The 24,527-nt window shown below is 43.0% G+C and overlaps 1 protein-coding gene across 3 annotated transcripts in view; it reads left to right on the top strand.

Moving 5' to 3' along the window:
• The window catches only part of LOC108899181 (amyloid beta precursor protein binding family B member 2), a 39,075-nt gene that overhangs the window by 1,221 nt on the left and 13,327 nt on the right, over window positions 1–24,527 (top strand). Inside the window, exons 2-8 of one of the 3 annotated variants that reach the window (XM_051072288.1) lie at window positions 2,834–4,132; window positions 4,873–5,081; window positions 5,833–5,976; window positions 6,475–6,566; window positions 6,697–6,757; window positions 9,252–9,398; window positions 9,490–9,617. In XM_051072288.1, the coding sequence (XP_050928245.1) occupies window positions 2,860–4,132; window positions 4,873–5,081; window positions 5,833–5,976; window positions 6,475–6,566; window positions 6,697–6,757; window positions 9,252–9,398; window positions 9,490–9,617 (2,054 nt within the window). In that variant the 5' untranslated portion in view covers window positions 2,834–2,859. Of the gene's footprint in view, window positions 1–2,830; window positions 4,133–4,872; window positions 5,082–5,832; window positions 5,977–6,474; window positions 6,567–6,696; window positions 6,758–9,251; window positions 9,399–9,489; window positions 9,618–24,527 lie in introns of all 3 variants that reach the window. The other 2 variants (XM_051072290.1, XM_051072287.1) reach the window with 2 other exon arrangements.

Below are 24,527 nucleotides of genomic sequence, written 5' to 3'. Positions count from 1 at the left end.
AATCTGGCACATCTCATGAATGACCTCCGCTGTTACAGAGCACAACACGTTTATTGAGGACGGAACAGTTTAACCGCTTCTTTGTGGTGACTGTCCTGCAAACTGCTGTGTCATTCTCCTTCCTTTCTCCCTCTAATAACCATCCTTTTTCTCTCCCTCCTCCTCCTCTTCCTCACCCCCCCCTTCACCCTCACCCTCGCATCCTCTCTTTCTCTCTTCGCCCCACTTTGTTTAACTAATAGAGACCTGGCTACGTTGTCGGGGGGGGCGGGGTGCTCTACCTCCAACTCAGACAAACAGAAAATAAATAGAAGAAAAGGACAATAGAGAGTTGAAATGCTGTTTGCTTGTTACTCCCTGACTGTTTTTTTGTTTGGGGCTGGGGGGTTGTGCCAGGATGTGTAATTTGTCCTCTGAGTCATGCAACATATTTGCTGTGATTTTCAGCTTCGGTTGCTCAAGGCACAATTTGTAGCTGCCTGGTGAAAAGCTTGTATGTCCAAAATGTCAGCTGTTCAGGCTTTTGTGCCAATACAGTTTTGACATGATCAGACTTTTAAAGTGGAAAATGTATTTGAACCTGTAGAGGAAGTTACAGTCCATCAATTAAATGGAAAACTGGTGTCACAAGGTTTTTAAATGACAAGTGATTGAGGATGACTGTTGCTGTGATGAGACAGGCCGGTTCGGTGCAGGTAGTTTGTACCTGTTGACACTGTGTTTGTGTCTGAGTCACAGGCCTGGAGAGCGTGAGCGCAGATTCAGCACAAAACAGGTTGTTGTGGTTGTCTGGCCCAATGACAGTGGAGGGGTTGGGGGGGGTACAACAACACGAAAGCTGCCCAGGGACAGGGGAGTGGGATCGGGGCCCCACATGAGCAAAGTGCACTGCCCAGGGATTCTGCTCTCTCCAAAAATCCTGCCTATGTCTTTTCTCAAGACCTTGTCGTGCTTTAAAATCTGCTGCGTCTGTGTTTTCCATGTTTCTGAGAAAAGGCGCTGATGATGACTGCAGCATTGTTTGTGGTGTATGTGTGTGTGTGTGTGTGTGTATGATTGGGGGGGGGTGTTTATACATTAAGCTTGCGTGCCTGGGCATGTTTTTCTACCTGTATTTGTTGTTCGCCTGCTTTCCACAGGGTTGCTGTGTAGCCTAATTAAATCTGTCAGAGACAGCGATGCAACCCATACATGTGCCGAGGTCTTGAAGATCATAACAGTCCTCTGCCACCTGTCTTTGTTGCCGTTCATCCGTTTGCATTCAGCATCACAAAGCCTGATCCACCCAGAGATAAAAGAGACACGGCTAGCTAGTTAGCAGGAGCCTGGCTGCCACTTCCCCTCCCTACAGACCATGCAGGCTTACAGCACAGCTCCAGCTTTGAATGTCAGTCCTGGATGAATACATCGAGGGTCTGACTCACTATACCAATATCATGCAAATGCAATCCAGCTTCATGACTTTGATGCAGTGTTTTTTAAACACTTCAACAGTGACACCTCATGTGTTTTTTTTGTTTTTTTTTGTTTTGTTTTGTTTTAAAAGGGGCAAGTGGCTGGATAAGAATCTGCACCATACAGTGATGTCAATGAAAGCCTCTTAGGCTGAGAGACAGCAAAGAGCATGAGGTTTTATCAGCTTTATGTTTAGCATAAAGCGGAGAAATGCAAATGAGCAGTCATAAGAACATAATAGAAAACAACACTGTATTGTATTATATTCTGATTAGTGGTAGAGTAGTTTTAGGACAGTATGCGAGCAGAGAGGCCTGAGAAACAAAGCTTTTAAAAATATACTAACCCAGTGACCACCCATTAGCCAGCTATTGAGAGAAGTAGGCGTTAAAGATGCTTGCAACCGCAAGGAGAAAAGTATTACTGTACTCTGACTGACTCAGCTAAAACAGAGTGAGGAATGTGATCAATGAATATAGTAGCAGCTCAGTACATAACCAGATGATGAGTCTTTCAAAAACAAATGTAGATTATTGTTTTTATAAATGTTGGTTAATGTATTTACGTTGAAAATTAAAATACTGGTCCAGTATGCAGATCAACAGAATGTAATAGAGTGGTGTAGGGATGACGTGTTTTTGTAGGGGGACCCAGACGTTAGCATTACCCTGGTTCCCTCAACAAAAAGCTGATGGGGTTTTTTAATTGGGGTTTGGATTATTACAGAAAATAAGCTCAGTGATCAGAAAAGTTTGTGATACTTACATGTTTTGTTCAGAAAGATAATCTTCACAAATAAAATGATGAAATGATTTTTGACATATACATACATAATACAATCGCCAGAAATAAAAAGCTGATGTTAGACTATGAACAAACCACACCACAGTCGCATAGCGTCAATGTTATCACCACCAAACTTCCAACCGGTAATTTAATTTAGCTCTGACATTTTCTACAAAATCCTTTCTTCTTAGTTTAGAGATAGTTTGGAAGAGCATAAGTATGAACACAACGAGGCTGTAAAGGTGGAAATCAGTTTTCATATTCGGTTTTATAACATTGACAACCATTTAGCAACCATAAAGATATGTAAAAGCTTAAAAAAAACACAAGTGGGGTATTTTCTGTCTTATTTTATGTCGTAGAATAAAATGTGAAAATGTCTTGAGCTCATGTTAAAACCACAGAACTTATTTCAGGCATTTAACCAAAAACCCACTGACTTTGTTACAAGGGATACGGGAGTGCTAAAATGCTAACTTACTTCTGTGTTTTAGGACTCGTTCCTGCACAAATCTATATAAACCAGCATTAAGCTATTATGTGTACCACAGTTAAATAATTTTTGACGTTGCGCCTCTTCTCCCATCAGCAGTCACGGCAGTGTGCTCCCAGCCAGCCATGATGTCAGTACAAACCCCTCCCCTCTCTCGCTCTGGCTCCTCCCCATCAAATGTGGGTTTAGCCAATCGCGGTGGCCCCTCCTCGACCCCACCCACCTCCCTCAGCCTCCGCTCATCGTACAACCAGCTGCTCGGGCGCGATGTCATCAAAGAGTCCATGGAGACCGGGAGCTCAGCCACCTTGCCCAAAAGCCGCCAGAGGTACGCAATGACCAGCGTGCGGAGTGCCATGGGGATCAGCGACAACTTGGCTCTGTCCTCTAAAAACCAAACTTTGACCAGAGGGAGAGGCCTCCCTACCAAGTCCTCTTCTAGTTCGGCCCTCTACTCATCCTCTGCCTCCTCCTCACTGTTTAACGCACCCAACCCCAAACTGGCCAAGAACGGGGCCAACATGCAGAGACGAGCTGAGAGTCAGCAGCTGGAGCTGAGCAGAGCCAATACAGAGGGCAAAATACACAATGATCTCATCAATAACCCGACTTCTGATTGGCTGGAATTCGGGAAAGACAACTCACAGCAGCCCCTGTTCCGGAGAAGGACCAAGAGCTTCTTGGAATACCATGGGAAGGGCTGGGATCTAGACTCCAACTGGGGAAACAAGGAAGAGAAGGAGGAGAAGAAACAGCAGTCTTCCCCAGAGAAGGAGCAGGCTAGCCCTGCCAAGGACAGGGAGAGCCAGAAGGAGGAGAAGCCAAGCGGCAAGCAGACCTGCCAGGAAGAGAGGGAGGAGGTGGAGCCAGTTGTGGAGGAGGAGGAGGAAGAGGAGGAAGAGGAAGATGACCCCACCCCTACCCCAAGACAGCCCCTGCTACCAGTGGTGGTGGAAGCCCCTCTTTCCTCCACCTCCTCCTCTTCCACCAACAGCCCAGAGTGGGTCCCAGACAACCTCAACCACCTCCAGAACCAGGCTTCGGCCCAGGTCAGGGAGGAGCTCTGCGTTCAGGTCCAGGCTACTCCACGCAGCCCTGCGAAGCCTCCTCGCAGCTCCCAGCCCCGCGTGATCAAGGTGGAGCTGCACCCCAACAATGAAAACCAGTTCCTGCAACAGTACCCACCCTCCTCCCCAAAACAGGCCCGGGCTTCAGAGAGGAGCACCCCTACCAGGAACCGAACACCCCCTGCCCTGCCAGATCCTGAACCAGAGAGCGGGCTCCCTAAAGTGGGTTTAAGAATGGACCTGACCCCTGACACTCCCTCAGAGGATGAAGACTCTAGCTGGACCACCCTGTCCCAGGAGACGCCGTCTCCCCAGACTCCACAAGAGACAGGTTCGATATGTGTGTGTTTATCCTTTCATCTGATCTTTCTTTAAAAAAAAAAAAAAAAGCATATCTGTGTCAGCCTTTAATCATGTCTTTATTACACCCTCCTTTCATTCCCTGTTTTTCTCTCTCCCTCTTTCTACCTCCTACAGACTGTCTGATCTGGAAATTTACCAAAAGCCTCTTCTTAAGCAAGCAAGTCACTCCAGTTATACTGCTGGAACCTTTAAGGCCCCTGTGAGCCACCTTATGGCGCAGAGAGTGATTAGGATGGACAGAAGGATGGGATACTGCAGATAGCAGGGTGTGAAAGAGGAAGGGAAAGAAAGGAAGGAGAAAAAAGCAGAGCAGGATTTAGTATACGATGATTGCCAAGGATGTATAACAAAGCAATAGTTAGAGAATATGTGGGTATGGAGAGAAATGTTAGAAGGCAGACAGGGAAAAAAGGAACCAGCAGAGAGAGGAACAGAGAGAGGCCATTACCCATTGGATCTTACTACAGGGGATGAGCCCCGGAGTTGCTATGACAACAGAAACTAAGTAGGGACGGACTGACCATCACTGAAATTTACCCTGTCCATCCCAGTGTGTGTGTATAGTGAGTGTGTGTATAGCCTTTCGTATGTGTATATGTCAGGGTCAGATGTACTTTTGCATCCCCGCCTGTGTGCAGGCATACATATGTATGTGTTTGTGTGATACACTCATGTGCAATGTGTTTGTGTGTCGCTGTCATCCATCAGCAGATGTATGGAGTGAGGGGGACCTGCCCCCAGGCTGGCGGGAGATCTCAGACTCATCAGAGGTCTATTTCTGGCACGTCCCCACCGGCACCACACAGTACCACCGACCCGTTGCCTCCGGCAACCAACACACCTCTCCCAACAATGAGCCAGACACCGAGCGTGACCTGCAACAGGAATTACAGGACTCCCTCAAGCCGCCCAATGAGGTTAGAAGACCCACAGATCTAACACACGGTCAAACATTTTTATATTTAACTTTATGTGTACAAAGCTGCATATACCCAGGTTTAACCAGTGTGGGTGTTTTTTAATCAAAGCTGAAGATTGTTTAATAGCAACATACTCTATAATTATATATAATACTATAATTAATATTAATTATAATCATATTACATATTTAAAGATTACATGGTCAGCAAACAAACTGATAACAGTTTATATATGCACACAGAAGATAGAAGTCTATTATTTATTTGAGGCTAAATATTCAGTGTTGTGTAAGACATTAGGATTCCTGCACATCCAAGCACACCATCCTGTGAGGCAACTTTTCCCAGGTAATTATGTAAAGCACATGTGAGGAAAAGCAAATGTACTTTGATTTCTTTCAGATCTGCTTGACACATTATTGGTGTCATATAGTGTTGTATACCTCTAAGTTATGCTGTCCTCATAAGCTGGTGGGCAGTGATGTGTCTCTGCTTCAACTCCTCTGTAACAAATTCTGGAGCATGTGAAAAACAAATGTTACCACAGGTTTAGCAGTTCTCTGTGTAGCTGTGATCAGAGAGGAACCTCCATAGTATGAAAGGCTAATGCTTTAACTTACACATATACAATCTCAGTCTAATATATTAGTGAGCTGTTGGTGATCAGAGACATACCCGCCATCCTCTCTCTGTCTCGGTTCCTCTCATGCTGCATCTCTATCTTTATCCCTCTCTCTTTTTCCCACAGCGCCCCAGCAGTCTGATATCTGACAGCTCGGTGGAGCCCGTCCCCTCCCCCTCTGGCTCCTCCCCCTCCTCCTCCTCCTCCACCCCCTCAAATGATGTCACCTCTTCTGGACCAGATCTCAATGCCGCCACCTGCACAGCCAACGTAAGGCACAGAGTCATATTTATTTAGGTGCTCACTTGTTGAAATGGTCTCTCTCTGTAAAGGTTAATTTACATTTTTAATGATATTTTTAAAAAAAGTTTTTATCATATAATTATTATTAAGGTATTTATTTTTATTTATTTTGTCCTTTATTGTTATGTCACACTTGACAGTCAGCTTATTCGCTCTGTTTCATCTGAATAACACCTTGCATAGAACTGTTTTAAGCCTGTATTTTTTGCTAAAAGCTTGATGGTGCTATTGATTAATCTCTGCTTTCACTACTGCTCTTATTAAACTGAAAGTAATATCTGTTCATACCAGTCTGAGGTGCATGTTCAACAAAGATGAGTATCTCTCATATTAAGTTAAAATGAATATTTTCCTCTTCAGTTATTACAAAGCAAATGAGATCAAATAAGTTCAATATCAGGATCTGACAGTTTTTCATTTACCACTAATATCTTGCTCTGAACATCTGTCTGCCTGTCTCTCCAGCTCCAGGAGCTGAAGGACTATCCAGTCTATCCAGATCCCAGTCTGAAGGCGTTCGAAGGGGCCACCCTCCGCTATGCTTCTCTTAAACTCAAGTAATGCCCACAGACATGCTCTGTAGCAGAGCGCCGTCTCTATGGCCTGAGCCATGATGTTTTTTCATGCACTAGTTTGTGAAACATGACTTAAATGTGACTGTTTGTCATGTCTGATGTTTCCGTGCAGCCCTCCAGCCCAGTTAGAGACAGTGGACCTCAACAATAGTTTCTCGAATCCAGAGGCCATGGTAAGATCATAACCACAACAGCAAACAACACAAATAACAGTTGTGTCTGAAATAACTTTGTGACCAATAACAACCATCTACCAGGACTTTTTACTGGACAAAATCATAAATATTCACATTGTTTGTTAATTTATATTCAGTACTGAAGGAGGCCTGTTCATACATAAAACAATGAGGACCAATCAGGACAAAGTTATAGGCAGTTACAGACAAAAGCCCAAAATTGTAAATAAGCAGGGATTCAAATATTATCACCTCAGTAACCAGCTGAGTCGTCTATCTTCCATAGACTCTCACCACCATTTGGGCGGTATTCCAAAATCTGCAAGAAATGAAATACAATTCAGATACCATTAGACTCAGTAACATGATATACTACCTATAAATGATACCATTTGGCACCATTTGATGAGCACATATTTCTCTGTTAATACACCAGTCTGCCCTTCAAATCATGTATTTGTAAGTGAAGGGAAATCACCAGGCTCTGTTTGCAATGACATAATGAACCTGCTCACTTGCATCCTCTCTCTCTCTTTGTTTGTTGCAGTGCCACTCTGTGGTAACTGTGTGAACTGAGTTGTGATGAATGTATTTCCAGGCAAACTAGTTTTTGCTGCCCCCATGTGGAAGGATAATATATAGAAATGCTCAACCACAGTGAAAGTACAAGTGGAGAAAATGCCAAACCTACAATTCAAATAATAGTTAACAGTGGTCAGTCCACTATTTCTATGGAAGCTAATTTCTGAAATGTGATGAAAAAAGTAGAATGAGAAACTATTTATTTATTTTGAGATGCTAAGTCAGTATTTTGTGAAATTATAATATATGACATAGTATAGACTCTCCATACAGATCAGACTTGCAGATTGGGCAGATTGGGATTTTGGATCCCTTCAAAAATAAACAATACCACTTTTTGCACAGGATATGTTTCATTAATTCAACAATAAAAGGTCAAACATTGCATGCTCACATTCATGAATTTAGTAGCAAGGAGGCTGAGAATAAAGGCTATGTTGTAGACTATGTTTTAGATGTCAAAACTAAAGTACCACCTATCTGTTTCCCATTTAGTCAATTTTTTTCAAAGACAAACAAATCAAACCTAATCACAAGAGCAGAAAATGAGTCTCAAAGGTGCTTCACTCTTAAATATTAAAAGAAAAGCTTGAGATGTTTCATTTTCTCAGAGGAACCCAGAAACACAAGGGAGAAGTGTAGGAAATCAGATATGATCTCAGCGTGTGTAAAAGTTTAATGAAGAAGAAACCAAGAGAGAATGATATGGTCAGTGGAGGAGAGAAAGAGAGATGATGATAATGTGCAATTGTGTGTGTATGTGCTGAAGTGCATGTTTGCTCGACACTGTTGCAGAGCTTCAGGAATTTATCCTGAGGTTTTTCCTCAGCAGAGAAGAGCTCCTTGTTGTGGTAGAGAGAGAGAGAAAGAGGAGAGAGGATGGTAAAAGCTGTTGGCCCGAGGCAGTCTATGCACACACAGAAACAAAACACACACACACACACACACACACACACAGTCTTTTATATTTGATGTCTTCCCCATTCAAACCTCTCTCAGCCTCTGATGGCTGGCTTGTGATGGTACAGTAGCTGTCACTCCATACTGTACTCTGTAAGCAAAATGAAACTTTAAGAGGAACTTTGTGTTAGTTGCTGTGTGTGTGTGTATAGGTAAGCACGTGTCAGAAGTAAAATGAAGTTTAAGAATTTGTACATTTGGCCATTTTCCTTTGGTCATGGTGACACTGTGCTGAGATCTGAGTCGGTGGTGATGTTGCTGTAAAAAAATCAGACAGGTTTTAAACAAAACCACAGACTCAACTAACTTATTTTAAAAGAGAATAATGAAAGTGAAAGGGTTGTCTTTGGACTATGGGAGGAAGCAGGAGAACCCAGAGAAAACATACGCCATCACAGGGAGAACATGCAAACTCCACACAGAAAACGCCCCAGCTGAGAACCTTCTTGTGGTGAGGTGACAGTACTAACCACTGCACCACTGTGTCGCCCCATTTTACTCATCATCCATTGCAGTTTTCAGAGCGACATCTTGGTTCAGCTTTGACCCACCTTACTTGCCGTAATTGTGCACACATAGGTATTCTATACAACTATGGCTTATTAGAACTTTTTGCTTGACGCAGGTAATGGCTGACTTTTTTCCCTCAAACAAAATGGTTTAGTATTTATTATTTAAGGTTATTAGTGATTAAAAAGTGGTTTTAGATATTCTGGCTTGTTTACCAGCTCTCTGTTTACCATCTTTCTTGCCTTATCTGACTTTAGCCATGTTGTTCTGTTCTGAAATTTCTGAAGTATGTGAAGTCAGCCAAAACTGCTAAAACAAGACCTAAGATGAAATAACAAAAAACTGAATTATTCTATAGTGGACAGAGGGGAGGCATAAACTTAAAGGAACACTGTCAATCCTACAAGTGTGACAAAACAAATTTGTGTCTTCCTCCCAGTCTTTTCCAGTACGATCTCTGGGCTGGGTGGAGATGGCGGAGCAGGACCTGTGTGAGGGGAGAAGCAGTGTGGCTGTCCACCACTGTATCAGACAGCTGTCCTACTGCAGGAGGGACATACGAGACTCAGCCGGTGTCTGGGGAGAGGTCAGTGTGTCAGCAGAGACAGGCGGAAACCTCTTGTGTAGTCCTGACCCTCCAGATTGTGAACCTATAGTGAATGTTTGTGGTCTTACAGGGTAAAGGGATGCTGCTGGTGCTTCAAGACCGCATGTTGACCCTGGTTGACCCAGATGATCGCAGCCTGCTGCACTCTCAGCCAATCAGCAGCATCCGCGTCTGGGGTGTCGGCCGAGACCATGACAGGTAGGTTGGAGATTACAAATATCTTTCTTCTTTAAAGTGCTGTCTGGGTATGCTTGTCTATTTGATCCCACTGTTGTAGCCATTCTTCTTGTTGAATTTGAATGATATGCAAACAAGAACAATCATGTAAATCATACTACAAACATACACATACTGTAAATGTGCAAACACACATCATATACAGTAACACACTGTAATCCGAATGTGTGGAACATTCTCGCTGAATCAGGAGTTTTAACTAATCATCAGAGATTGGAATCAGCCTCATTATTATTCAATGTATATTTGCACAAACAGCATTTAAAACATTATAATTATGCTCATTGCTCCATGTTTCCGTTCCACATGGAGGACCTATGGGGCCTTCATCCATTTGGCAATGTCCCATGGTCTTAACCTTTCACTGGTGAGCTGACAGTATGCTGAGGCTAGCAAAGCTGCTAATGGAGGGGACAAGCTAAACCCTCATTGATATGGGCCCCTCAGGGTTTCCATTAACCTGTGAAGCAACCAACTTCAAACGCTCACATAAAGCCTATACACATCTGGAAACATTAGTGCTAATGTAATATGCATACATGCGTGGATTTAATGTATGTATGAAAGGTGTATGGATATTTGCATGTGTGCATATACATACTCACATAAGCTTAGCATATGCAGAAGATCCGCACAGCAGAGTAAAAGTCTTGTGAAAATCTTTCCGCAGTACCAAATGCTAAAGCACGAAGTGCTAAGAGACTCGGGGAGATTCACACAGGAGATGTGTCACACAATGACCGTACAAATGAGGAGAGTGGTGGAGGTTTGCAGTCTGAGAGGCTGTCTGGTCCTGACATGTGTAATCAGCTGTTAAGGGATTGGGTGAAAATGGAGTTTAAAATAGCATCTGTGTAAAAGGCCTGCTCTCACTTCGTTCGCCCGCGCTCACCAAGTCTTGTTACCTTGTTTTTTTTTTTCTTATTTCTCTCTCCCTGTCTCAGTGTCTTATTCTATCTCTTTTGTCTTTCTCTTTATCTCCTAAGTGCCACTATTGTCTTCCTCACACACATGCAGCATCCCTCGAGCCCTCCCACTCTTCTTCTCTCCCTCCTGTCTTCCTCCCTTTTTCCTCCCCTCAACAACGACACTACTGCAACATTAGCTGTGTGTGTGTGTGTGATAGATAAAGAGGGGGAACGAGAAGAAAAAGAGTCCCTCCACCCTCTTCTGTCTCAGAGGACTGAGAAACTTTCAGTAGCTGTCTCTCTCAGTGGTAATGGATAAAGCGTGTAGTGGAAAGACGAGGGGAGGGTCGGCCCAGGATAACGCTCCCTCTCATCCTTTTTTCTCTCACTCCATCTCTCTCTCTCTCCCTCTCTCTCTTATAGCATTACAGTTTCCACTCTCTTCATCCCTCTCCTCCCAGCAGCACTTTAAAATCCGCAGACTGATTTTTCTTCTGTTCAGTTGCAGGCTTATGAGTCTGGATGTAGTATGACATTACCCTGTGATTTAGAAGATATTTGATGCTCTGGGACCACAATGCACTTTCCATGTATGCAGAAAATTGTTTTATAGTAGCGCCTGTCTGACAGTAAAATGTGTGTATCTGAGACAAGAGTTTATTTTTCCAAAGGTTGGGATTACTTAGTCCTGCCACTAGAGTGCACTATAATCAAAGTCTGTGTATCCAGAGAGGCTGATACAATGCAACTCCGTACTGAACACAGTAGTGTCAATATACTTTTGTTCACTTTTGGGCTGGAGCTGTTTCATGGTTTAGGCTAGACCTCTGTGTTTCAATTAAGGGCATTAAAGTGGCTACAGCATACGATGATAGTTCAGACAGTAGTGTGCTCGCAGCTTTGTGACAACAGTTTGGCTACACCCTCTCCTCCTTCACCGTGACAAAGCCAAGACCATAAAGAAATGGTCTTCAACCTGAATCACTCAATCATCATTTGAAGTATTGACTGCCAACTTGCTTAAATGTAAAGAAACACATTTACTTATCTATAGGGGAATGTGTGTGCACTTGTGATTTAACATGTGGGAGTAGCTCAGAAAGTTTTGTAACATGTATTAGGAGGCGATCTTAATATTACTGGTACAATCTCATGTGCGATTGGGTTCATTTTTCTTTCTAAGCACCAAACACATAAGTCAGTCAGTGAAATGTGAAAAGCTTGTTCTTCGGGGTATGCTCTGAGCATTCACACAATTGTTCTTCAAATCTTTATCCTAGTTCTCTTTCCACCCCCATTTTGGTCTCTAACTACTCCTGCATACTTTTTGCTCCAGAAACATTTGCTATTAAAATGAATGGAGGGAATGTTCAAATCCTCTAAAACTTGCTCCTCTTTGAACTGCAACTATTTCGACATACTTGCATGCTAGAGACTTCATTTCAGCTTTAAACAGGTCCCAAGACTGTCAGCTATTGAACTTGTATTCAGCTTTTTGATATCTTGTACAGTTTTTGCATAATCACAGTTTACATTTTAGGCTTCTTTCTGACAGTTTCTGAGTTTATAATGGGTGTATATGGCAGCAGCTTTTCACATATCCACATATTTCACTTCTCACACATAATTTATACCCGAAAATGTAGACAAAACTGTGCTCTTTCACACAGTGTGACTACATAAGCAATAGGAGTCCCAGTTTTTCACATCAGTCTCTGAGCAACAATAGGAGCCCTCAACTTCCAATTATGTTAACTGTCCTCTCCCACTCGAGAACACAAACACAAATGTGGCTCTTAGCATTGTTCTTCTACTTTAATCTTTCTATTGTGGTTCTTCTGTACGTTTTTTGATCACTAACTTCTGCATACTTTCTGCCACAGAGACCAACTATCAAAAAAATCCAGCCTTTTTTGCAAACGTTTTACCATTCCAATGACTGCTTCAGCTATTGTTTTAAGCTTTCAGCTCTAGGTTTTACCTCTGCATTTAGCAGTTTGTTCCACTATTTTCTGCCATTTTCAGCATTGCCTCAGCAATTCCTTTAGCTCTCAGCATTCACACTGCATTTTCTTCAGGAAATGTTTTTTCTAGTTTATTGCTATTTTTACTTCTCTGTGGGTTATTCAAATATAGATTTAAGTGGTGTTTGTATCATGAATATTTTTTGTGTGGTGCTGTGATACTGGACTTAAACAGTGTTGGTGAGATGGTGCTGTCATCTTGGTTGGTCTGTGTTGGTCCTTTTTGGTATGTATCTTTTGATTTTATGTTTGTCTTTTACTTCGAATTAAAACATTTTAAAAAAAGACAAAGAAATCTGGTCTGGAAGAGCTGGACTGATAGGGAATGAGCCTTGACCTCAACTCCATCAACATCATTAGGGATGAACCGGAACAGCAATTTATTGCCCCTGAATGAGGAAGATCCTGCAACCAGGTTCCAAAATCTTGTGAAAAACTGGAGCGGAGGCTGTTCTAGCAACATATCAATCTTCTTCTTGGAGTGACACATATGAGTGTCGTGTTCAGTCATTCAGCTACTTTGCTAAAGTGTCCACATTGGCTACTCCTTTAATGCTATGTATGTAGTGACTGGCTTGAGAGGCACAGGAGGAATGTGCTGACCTGTGGTCTTGTCTGAACACTGAGTGTGAGTGTGTAATGTCAGACAGGTAATGGTTGATAGCGAACTGAGTGAAACTGGTATAGATGATGATAAACAGAAAGGACAGATGTCTTTCTTAAAGTGAGAGGTGAAGAGAGTAAGAAAATAGAACAGGAAGAGCACAGGATTTTAACAAGTAAGCCAAACGAATGGCAGGGGCTGAAACAAAGAGAGAGAGATTTCTTAAAGCATGCATGGAGGATACTGCAAAGTACAGCTCTCCATCCCTCTCTCTTTCCATCTCCTGTCTCTTTCTCTATCCATCTATCCGAGGAATATTTCCCTGTCTTGTCCTGAATGTTCTCTCTCTCCTTCAGCTTGATTCAATATGAATGAGTCCCCGTGTCTCTTAAGCGGGGCGGGACGAAGGGTTCTCGATGAAGTCATGAAGCTATATCTGGAGCACTCAGCAAGTCTGACTGCGTGCACGCCCCGCAGTTGCGCGTGCACGCGTTTGCATACATGCATGTGTGCGTGTGTATGTATGTGTCTGCACGTGGGTTTGAATTGATGAAGTCATAGCTCTATATCTGGAGCACTCTGTTTTACGTGTGTGACGGTGAATGAGCGGGTGTGCATGTGTCTCCCCCCACCCCTCCACTCCTCCATCCCTTCTTTCTGTCTGTAATGCTCTTGCGCTATTTCTACTCTTTGTCTCCAGCGCTCTTTCTGCCTCCCTCTTGTTCCATTGGCTGCACAGCTTTGCCTCTTCTTCTTTCTGCCGCTCTTTGTTTGTCCCGCTGTTGCACTTCAGTAGGGTGTAAGCCTTCCCCCCTTTTTTTCAGCTTCAGTGAGACAAGAGAAGGAGAGACAAAGATAGCAGCAACTGACGAAGAGTGGAGGATACTCAGGACAAACAGGGAGAGTGCAGGAATAAAAAAGAGAGAGTGGGGTGTAAAACAGACCGATGGAGAGGGAGGTGAGAGAGGACTGAGAGAGAGAGGCGTGCTTTCCCTGCTTGTAACTGAGCAGGACACGAGCGGGACCTTTGCGGGAGACTCTCCGGACCGGGTGAGCGGAGCGAAGGAGAGCCAACCGTGGAGGGAAGATAGGGAGGGAAAAGGTGTAGCAGAGGAGGAGGAAGAGGAGAGGGAGAAGAAACAGGGGGGGAGGGGAAGGAAAGAGGCAGAGGAGAAGGAGGAAAGACGCCCCAGAGGATTAGAAAAAGAAGAAGAAGAAGAAGAAGAAGAAAAAGAGAGAGGAGGCAAACGGAAAGAGATTTACTCCCGGGTACCACGGAGAAGGGGCTGTAGCAATGTCACCGTGGCGGAGGAGCTAACGAGGCAGGGAAGTCATCGTCGGTAAACGGGGCGAGGATGTCTGCCTGTGTGAGTACCCCTGCCTCTTGTTCATCCACTCCCCCGGCTCTCCTCATCCATCCCTCCATCCCTTCATCCATTGCTGCCTCTTCTCTCTCTCTCTCTCTCTCTGTCTATCCCAACACCCCAGTTTCTCCCCTCTCTGTTGATTTCTAATTGCTCTGTTTGTGTAGAGGGCACAGCTCCCAGTTCTACTCTCATTCATTAGCTTTTCTTTATTTTCTTTCCACTCATTTACTTCTCAGCCTCCCGCTGTGTGTTTGACTTCAAGCTGTGTACTTTGCTATCTCTCCCTCTCTCCCTCCCTCTCTCTCTCTCTCTCTCTGGCTAGCCATCAGGTGTAGGGACGCAGGCTGTCGGCAGCAGGTTTGCAAGCCAGAGTCACTGAGATGTGAGCAAGACGTTCAGGGAGCCAGATAGATAGATAGAAGACAGAGAAAGAGTGAAAGACAGAGAGGAAGAAAGGGAGATGAAGTAAGCAAAGTGGGGATTGAGAAAGACAGGATTAAAGAGTCTGGATGTGCTGCGGGGGATTTTTCAAAGTGTGTGTCACGGCTGTTTGGAGCTGTTTGATACTGCACTTGGTTTGTGTGTGTGTGTGTGTGTGTGTGTGTGTGTTCCCCAAAGCCAGAATATTACTATTTTTGACATATGCATCTTCTTTGCACCGCCTTCTGAATTTAAGTGAAGATACACACCTAAGTGAAGGGGTGTGTGTATATGTGTGTGTTGTGTACATGATAAATGCCTTCACTGTATGCGTATGTGGAGTTTCCCTCCCTCTCTCACTCTCTCTCTCCCCTCCAGTGCTACCATAAGAGGCAGAGGAGAGAGGAGGATGAGGGATGAACAGGGAAACACTAAGCGAAGAACAAAAAGCCAGGAGTGAAATGATTTACGACATCAGGGGGCCAGTTCCTGCTTGTTTTCTTGTCCTTGGCATGTGACACTTATTAGGACTGAGACAACACTGTTGAAAATCTGAGCGCGTGTGCCACTATGATGTACGTCTTTAACAGCGTCGTTGTGCAGTGATGATTGTCTGCGTGCGTCTCCTGCTATTATTATAACTATTCTTACTTTTCCTCACTAATGGCAGATGTGCAACACACACACACACACACACACACACACACACATGTACATAATAACACACTCCTACAAACATGCACTGACTCCACACTCCATTCATATTCATTAGTGGGCAGCAGTGGGGTTCTGCTTGCTTATTCCCTCCAGCTCTCACTTATTTCCCCCCACTGCTGACCTTCTGTGGACAGCTGTGGCATGTAGAGAGGGAGGGAGAGGAGAGGAGAGGAGAAGAGAAGAGAACACGCAAGCCTCCACTACCATTAATATTTTAATGCTGAACACACTCCAGCGATCACCTCCACTTATGTCAATAAAGTGAGTTTGTATGTGCATGTTTGGCTTGTGGCAGCCACTCTTCAACCTCTCTGCGGTCGTGACATCCGGCTTGAATCGCAGGTTATTTGCTGATGTCAATTAACATGCGAGGCCCCTCCGACGGCCCACGGGGACTCAGCCCGAACACCTCGACCCACTCGATAAGACGCCAGAGTGATTGATGGCCTTTCCCTCCCGTTCCTGCTCCGATTTGAGCCCTGTACCAACCCCTCTCTTTCCATGGGAGCTGTCTCCTCCTCCACGTCAGCTCCTTCCATCTACCCACAATCCATCACTCCCACTTCGCCACACACACGCGCGTTATGTCAGGATATGTCCACCCAGCCTCCTAGAAACCCTCCTTCTCTGCGGGGTCATTATGGTAGGATCTGTGTCTCCACTCACTCTTTGACCCAGAGTCATGTCAGACACAAAAACACACACACACACGCACAGAATGACACACAAAGGTTTACAAAACCTTAAAAACATATTTTCCTCCTCTTTTACATTTACCCTCTCACCACCACCATCACCCCCCCTCTCTTACATTAGCATTGTTAGGCACACCTGCTGTAATCCCTGTCTTCCTGATGGATTACTCCTCCCATTCCTCCTATAGATCCCCTCCCTCGCCCCCAACCAGCCAATAAATCTCCTCCCGATAAAAACCTCTCCGGTCTCGGCCCACGGCGGGCAGCGATGTGACGTGATGGCTGATGTTCGCTGATTACACGCACGGGGGCTAGACACAGCAGGACTCCGGCGCAGTCAGTGTCTGCCTGTAGCCCGTCTATCTATTCAGACTACAGACAGCAGAAGTGGCCACAGACTGTTTAAGCTGAATGCATTTGAATACTCAACATGTTCGGAAGCAGCTGATGTAGGTTTTTGATTATTTTTTCACCGGGGCAGCTGTTGACATGTCTGGCAGAATAAATGTATTAGGTTGTAAATTAATCTCCCCTTAGTTATTTCGGGATCGATATCACACTTTATTCAAATAATTTACATTGACAGAGTGAATTTAAAGGCACGTATTTATCACTTTCCATGATTATGATTAAAAATATTCCTGCTCCCCTGGATCAGAATACATTTACTCACAAATCGATCATTTGAAAATAGACGCAGGTCCAACAGAGGGGCACACAATGCAAAGAGTCACAATACTTTGCCCTGATTGGCTGAAAGCACCAACTCCTACAATTCAAACGAGATAAACCAGAAGCTGTGATGACAATGTGTCTATTTAACTTAATTGTTTGGAGGAATTTTAGTGACTGATCACCCAATAAAGAGTCATTACTCTAAAAATTAGATAACATTTAATTGAATTATTCAGATAAAACCAAACCCTAATGCCTCTGGGTCTGTAAGTAAGAATTATTTTCATTATTGATTAATCTGCTGATTATTTTCCCCATTAATTGATTAATCATCTATTCATAATCATCGTCTATTAAATGCTAGAAAACTGTACAAAATCATGACTTTTTCCTAAAGCCCAAGGTGGCATCCTCAGTACACCTTTTCCAACAAACAGTCCAACAGTGTTTGGCATTTTTGTTTTAAAAATTATTGAAATAATTATTTGATTAAGTAACAGATTCATCATTTATCTTTAAATGTAACTTTAAAAAAACATTTTCTTACTTGCCCCTAGTAGTATCTAGCCTTGCAGACAGTTTAGATAGTTGCAGAGCTACTTAATGTCTCTGAGATATCTGCCTGCAGCCAAAGACCACAGAAACAGTTCTTTGTAGAAATAATGTCCTGTTTACTCTGGATAATCCACAGAACATGCCCACTGTTTCTTTAAAAATGAAATAAAAAATACTCACAGCAGAAACATCAGAGGTGAAACCAAGTACTAAGGACCACATATCTTCATGCTAGATATCACTCCAAGAGAGAGAGAAAAACATTTTTTGTTATTTTGTGATTTTGGTGAATCAACCCTTTAGAGAATTCATCATATCCATTGTAATGACAGAGAGAGAGAGAGAGAGAGAGAGAGAGAGAGACTGCACTTCACTGTATATGCATGAAACATAGTGATTTATGGCACATGCACCTAATGAGGTTACATGCATATATGATCCAAACTGCACTGTGTGTGGAGCTTGGAGTAACTCTACACTAACTCGACACCAAATCCCTGTGCTCTCCCACATACTCTCTTTATCTCTCTCTCCCTCTCTCTCTCTCTCAGACACAGACACACACATGCACACACACAAGCACTCACACATTAGCAAGTTATATGAATGGGGGTGTCTTACTGAAGAGACACCTCACTGAAGCTTTGTTTCAGTTGAAAATATTGATGCTTGTGCCCAAAATTACACACACACACACACACACACACACACACACACACACACACTCCCATACACATACTCTCTCCAGAGCAGTGTGATGTATAAATGATCAAGAGTAGAGAGAACAGCAGGACATCATCTTTCTCCCTCTCGCCCACCCAGAATCCCTCTCTTCCCCATGTCCCTCGCCCCCCCCACACACACACCCTCTCTCTCTGTCTCTCCATCTCGCCCACCCACCTATCTCTGCTCTTAAATATGTAATGACATACAACTGAGTGTTGACACATGGGTACTGTGTGTGCCTCCTCGGCTTGTCGCCCCTCCCTCTCTCATTTGCCTCCCTGCCACACCGAATGCTTGGAACTGGGTCGCAAAGCTGCGTGAGGATAAAACCGGGGTTATGTGTTTTTTCCCCCCTTTCTTAGTAAAACACCATTTTCACCATCATGCTTTGTAAATCTGTGCGTTTTCTTAGAAATGATGCAGAGGTACTGAGGATGAATCAAACTGAGGCAGAGCTGCAGCTGTAAACAACATCAACTGTCTGCTCAAATCACACAGGCAGCGTCCCTATGCTGCGTACGCTGTTTAATACACCGTAGACAACAGTTTTATTTTTATTTTCGACTTGATTTTGTCCTAGTTCTTTGCTGCCTCCGGCAATATCGGTGATCGTGTGTGCGTCTCTGTCTGCCTGCTTGTGAGTAAGCCTGTGTATATGTGCGTAGAGAGACGGGGAGTACGTGTCATGTGGAACCAGTGATGCACCACTCCTCCTTCGCTGCACCCTCTGGCCCCGGGTGCTCATTTTACTGCTCATCTTGGTGCTGTAAACAAGTTTACGGGGTAGAGAGGTAATTATGCACAGACATTCTACATTAGGCCTAATGGCTGTGGGCCATGACTAATTCACCAGGTCGCAGAGGGGTTTACCCTGTTCTGTTGTCACACAGCCTTTAAGTACTCTGGTGCCACTGTGGGTGGAGGTTTTGATCTGTATTGCTTTTAGTTAGTTACAAATTAGACCCATAATCCCACTCCTCTGACACCTTTTTGTCCAACTTACACAGCTCAGGATCAGAATACCTTTACTCATAAATTAGCCACTTGCAAATAGATGCACGCATGAACTCAAACTAGTAAATGCATTTGAGGTCAGAGTCACAATACTTGACCCTAACTGGCTAACAACACCAACTCCTGCAGTACAAATGAGATAAACCTGATGACTGGAAGCTTCAGTGGGAATGTGTACACTTAACTTTATTGTTTAGAAGGATTTTAGTACTTGATCTGTGACAGATCAACGTCGGTGTATTAAATTAATAGTTCTCATTTTGGGAAATATTCTTTTTTGGTTTCTTGCTGAGAGTTAGATGAGAAGATTGATACAACTCCTGTATCTCTGTATTAAGACTTAACTGGACACAGGAGGAGATTAGCTTAGCTTAGCATAAAGACTGGAGTCAGCTATAGTCTGGCACTGTCCAGTATATGCCTACCAACACCTCTAAAAATGACTAATTAAAACCATGTGTCTCATTTACTAAATAACTACACAAGCAGAAATGTAAAAATGACTATTAATATTGTGTGCGATTTATATGGGGTTACCACAGTAACTATTTCTGGGTTGAGCACACCAAACCTACAACCACAAATTGTTATTTTACATTTTGTTTTATATTGATTAAATAAATTAGATGTAACATTGTAATTAATGATCACTGGGGTTTAGGTTGGTGAATTTTTGAAATAGCTAAGCTATGCTGCTAGGCTAATTGCTTACAGCTTCACTGAGTCCTGCTGTAGGTAACTAGGTTTTGACTTATATTTGAGTGTCACATTTCACCCATTGATATCATCTCTGCAAAGTTAGATGAATGTGGCATGAGGTTGTATCATGCTTATATTCCCTACAGTGACTGTGCTTCCATTCTTTCATTTACTCTGTAATGCAGAGCAATGATGACCTACTCACATAGATTTGTAGAGCTGCAGTTACAGCCTGGTGTCTTACAAAACTATTTCAGTGTCTCATCACCAAAGAGGAGACTCCTGCCTTACAACCACTGGTCTGCAGCGTAATTACTCTGTTAGATGTTTGTTCCTGAGAAGGCGAAGACAACTGAGTCTTTCTTTAACTTCCTTAATGTTGTCTTCACTCTTAACAAACTCCACCGACATCAGAAGCACAGGGAAAACACAAGCAGCCACTCACAGATATTGCAGTCCCCACATGGTCTCTCCTTCAACACTCCATTACATACTGTTTTTGGACCAGGCGCACATCAGATATGCCATAACCTACATGGCAACCCCTTAACTCAGAATCCCTAAACTCAGGGATCCTTCAAAAATATGTCTTAATATTATGTTAAAAATAAATATTTGCCACTATACCATTATCATATTTTTTAGACTCTCAAATATCAATAACGGTATTGGCCTCAAATATTAGTCTTAGTCAGGCTCTAATTAAAATTCTGGATTTCTAAGTGTTATAGACACAACAGTAAATACCATGTTTTGGACACTCACATAGCATCAATAGTGCAGTATAATAAAACCAATTTCTGTCAGCAGCTCTGTACAGTCATATTAATGGTTCTGTAAAGTGTGTACTTTGCATCTCTTCATTCTGGTTTTATCTTTGAGTTTTATTACCTTTTTTATCACCATATTCTGCATTCCATAACAATAAACTACAATTAACTTCGCTCATGAGCAACATTTGCTAGTTTCTGCAAACACAATTATCAGCACTCAGGGGTCCAATTTTAAAAAACAGTTTCTTCTCAGCAGTCTAATGCAATGTTTATTGAGTTTGGACTAATGGAAACTGAGAATTTTTTAACAGATTACATGCAGATTATGAAGGTCCATAAACAGAATCTGAATTAATATAAGTGCATTTATAAGCCGTGACAGCAGAGATTCTTGCTTTTTCTGTGCTCACAAAAAACGTTTTAGGGTGGATTTTTCTCTTTCTGCTAGTATCAGTGTTTCTTATAACATCATGAATATGATTTTAGCTCACAAATGAATTTTATACTGATTTCCAAGTTCAAGCTGTTTCAGAGTTCTTTGCTTTACTGAGGATGATTTCACTCATAATCAAGTTTTTAAGTAAACTTACAAAACAGAGTCTCACACAACTGCTGCAAAAAACAGAATAATTGAAGGGAAACAGCTGCTAAATATAAACATACCTGCCAGTTGCTTTGTTATTCTCTTTACAGTGCGATGAAAGGGTTTTCCTCTAAATCACATTCCAGCTGTTGTTTCCACTGTAGCATTGCGCTCACCTGTCAAAGTAGAATCTCACTGACTGTGAATCTGGATCAGATCCACATCCACTTTGGACTGGAGCCAGTGTCACAACACTGTCAGCTATCATACAGTTACGGGTTCAGTTCAGCGATCAATAAGTATAACATATTTCCCTGCAGGCGCACACACACACACACACTGTACACACACACACCTGGCCCCCATCTCACTTTCTGCTGACAGGAGAGTCACGAGAGCTTCCTCCTCAGACGTTTCCAATCAGCATTTGGCTGTTCGATTAGCATATGTAAGTGCATTAGCATAGCGGCCGCCACTACCCAGACACTCTGTAAAGCTGTTTGATAATTGAAGTCTGTGTGAAGTGTGTCTTTGTGTGTGCGCATGGCAGATGGTTTGGAGAGGACACGAGTCTCTGCTGAGTGATACTGGAAGCTACAGAGCAGGAGAAAGTACGGCAGAGCAGACTGGGGACTAGTTACGCCTGTGCTGTTTTCACTGCCTCTTAAAAAGCCTCTTTTACGGCAGCTTTTGTGGGACTCTTTAGTTTTATTGCACCATTTCAGCACCTGAGGATGCATGTTAGTTATTCTCCGTAAGATTTTTGAAAGCACTTGAATTTAAATAATAGTATTTATTTAATTGGGAGGAGATCCAGATGAAAACAATGTTAAAGTGCATTTTGGTCCCTGACTTCAGCTCGTCATCGCAGCTGCAAAACTGCATCAAATCTTAGAAACCATATTTCAAACATGAGTGGGGGAAAAAAAAAAATCAAGTTCGGGTTGCAGCTTCCTTGCATTTCCACCAACGCTCAATACTTACATTTCATGCAGAAAACCATTACTAAGGGAGGCAAAGATGCCAATTTCATAACCAACCTCAGCATCAGTGGTCCAGTCTTTTGCATTATAGATTTTCTTTTCACATTTCTTCTTCTTACATATGTTATCAGCATCTGTCAGCAGTGTATAATATTTCTAATCCTCTTAGTGGCTTTTTTCTGGGAAATTTATCACAGATATACAGTATAGAAACTTAGAGTTAGTATTTGGACAGTTGCATATTTTAGTGCTACATTTAGTGCCCAGTCTCAGCTTTAATTTGAGTAGATTTACGTTAATATACAAACAACTGTGTGGGAGATTTGGCCCTTTTAACACACAGTGCCCAAAGGTTATTTAATATTTAGTGTGAAATCCTTTGCAGTCAGTGACTACCCCAAGTCTTCAACCCATAGACATCAGTAGACATATGATGCTCTCCCAGACGTTCACTACAGCCACCTTTGACTCACTCAGACTGAGATCAGGTGATTGACTCGGCCAGTCAAGGATATTTCACTTCTTCTTCATGAAAAGGTCTTTGGTTGTATGTTTAGGATCATTGTCCTGCTGAATGGTGAAAGATCATCCAATGAGTCTTGATGCGTTTGGTTGAATCTGAGCACACAGACTTCTCCTCTATTCACCCTTTTGCTTCCTCCAGTAGTGAAATCATCAATAAATGCCAGTGTGCCAGTTCCATTAGCAGCCATACAGCTCAAGCCATAAAAAAACACCACCATGTTTGACAGATGGGGTGGTAAGCTTTGGGTCATGAGCTGTTCCTTTTTTTTCTCCCCATACTTTCCTCTTTTCATCATTTTGATAGAGATTGATTTTTGTCTCATCCACACAACTTTGTTCCAGAACTCCACTGGTTTCTTTTTGTGTGTTTTTTCTTGCAAACTCTGAACTGGCCTTTCTGTTTTTGAGGCTTACCAGGGGGTTTACATCTTGTGGTGAATCCTGTGAGGTTATTCTCGTGAAGTCTTCTCTTGATCGTTGACAAGGAAACATGTCCGCCTACATCCTGGAGAACATTCTTGACTTGCTGTGCGGTCATAAAGGGGTTTTTCTTCAGATTTTCTGCTCAGACTTGTGCTCCTTGGTCCACCAGGTCGTTTGCTGTTTTCTCATTTTTCTGTGTGTACCTGCTTTTTTAGAAAGTACCCAAATCCTGATTTTGGAAAACCAACTACCTTTGATATCTCTTTTTTGATCATCATTATTATCTTCTTCACTTGCACGATCACCTCTTTCCTCCACATATTGAGAGGAACTCCAGGGCAACCCTCACCTGTGAGCTCTTTTGTGTTGAAATGACACAGCTGCCCAAGACATATTTAGCAGCCAAGTGTCCACTAACTTTATTTTTTTTACAGTGCAGTTTGGGCACAGTGTGTTAAATGGGTTATATCTCCCACGCAGTTCTTTCAATATTGATGCACACAGCCTGATACTTACTGTCAGGAATGTATAACTGAAATCTAAAATGTAGGAATGCATCAAGCATTGAACATCACAAACTGAAGCTGTGTTCAAGTATGCAAGGGTGAGATTCGTTCAGCTGTACATATGCTAATGTTACTACTACACACCCAGCACTTATAGTACTACTGATAGTGGGCGACTGATGTCAAGAATCTGTGTGACTTTCTCAAACCCAGTTCACCATACATCTGCAGCCGTGACCTCATTTAATCTCCGACTCGCACGCATCCTCTCCAGTCGAGCTTGCCTCGCAGCCATCAGGATCAAAGAGAGATTGGTAGTTGTGAGTCAGTCATCCTTTATTCAGCTGTGGAAATATGTGGAGCACAGAGAGAGAGAAGGAGAGAGAAAAAAAGAGAACACATGAGTGGTGGGAGTCTTGCTTTAACTCATCTCTCTGCTTTGGTGCTTTCATACCTTTCATCTCGTGCCTCTTTCTGCCTGTCTTTTTCTTCTCCACCTCTTCCTCAGCCATCCAGCCCCCAGTGGGTCTCACACCTCGTTCCCATTCCTCTCTTACACACTCCCACCTTTTCATTTTGGCTTTCTGGCCTCCTGCCTTTATCACTCCCCATCTCTCAACATTTTATCTTTCTATCCTTTCTCCTCACTTTCCTGCCAAAAAACTCTTCCTGCA

This window comes from Lates calcarifer, linkage group LG8 (assembly GCF_001640805.2).
Source record: "Lates calcarifer isolate ASB-BC8 linkage group LG8, TLL_Latcal_v3, whole genome shotgun sequence".
Taxonomy (NCBI): Eukaryota; Metazoa; Chordata; class Actinopteri; family Centropomidae; genus Lates; species Lates calcarifer.
Note: the sequence above shows the minus strand (reverse complement) of the source record. Positions and strands in the feature narration are given on the sequence as shown.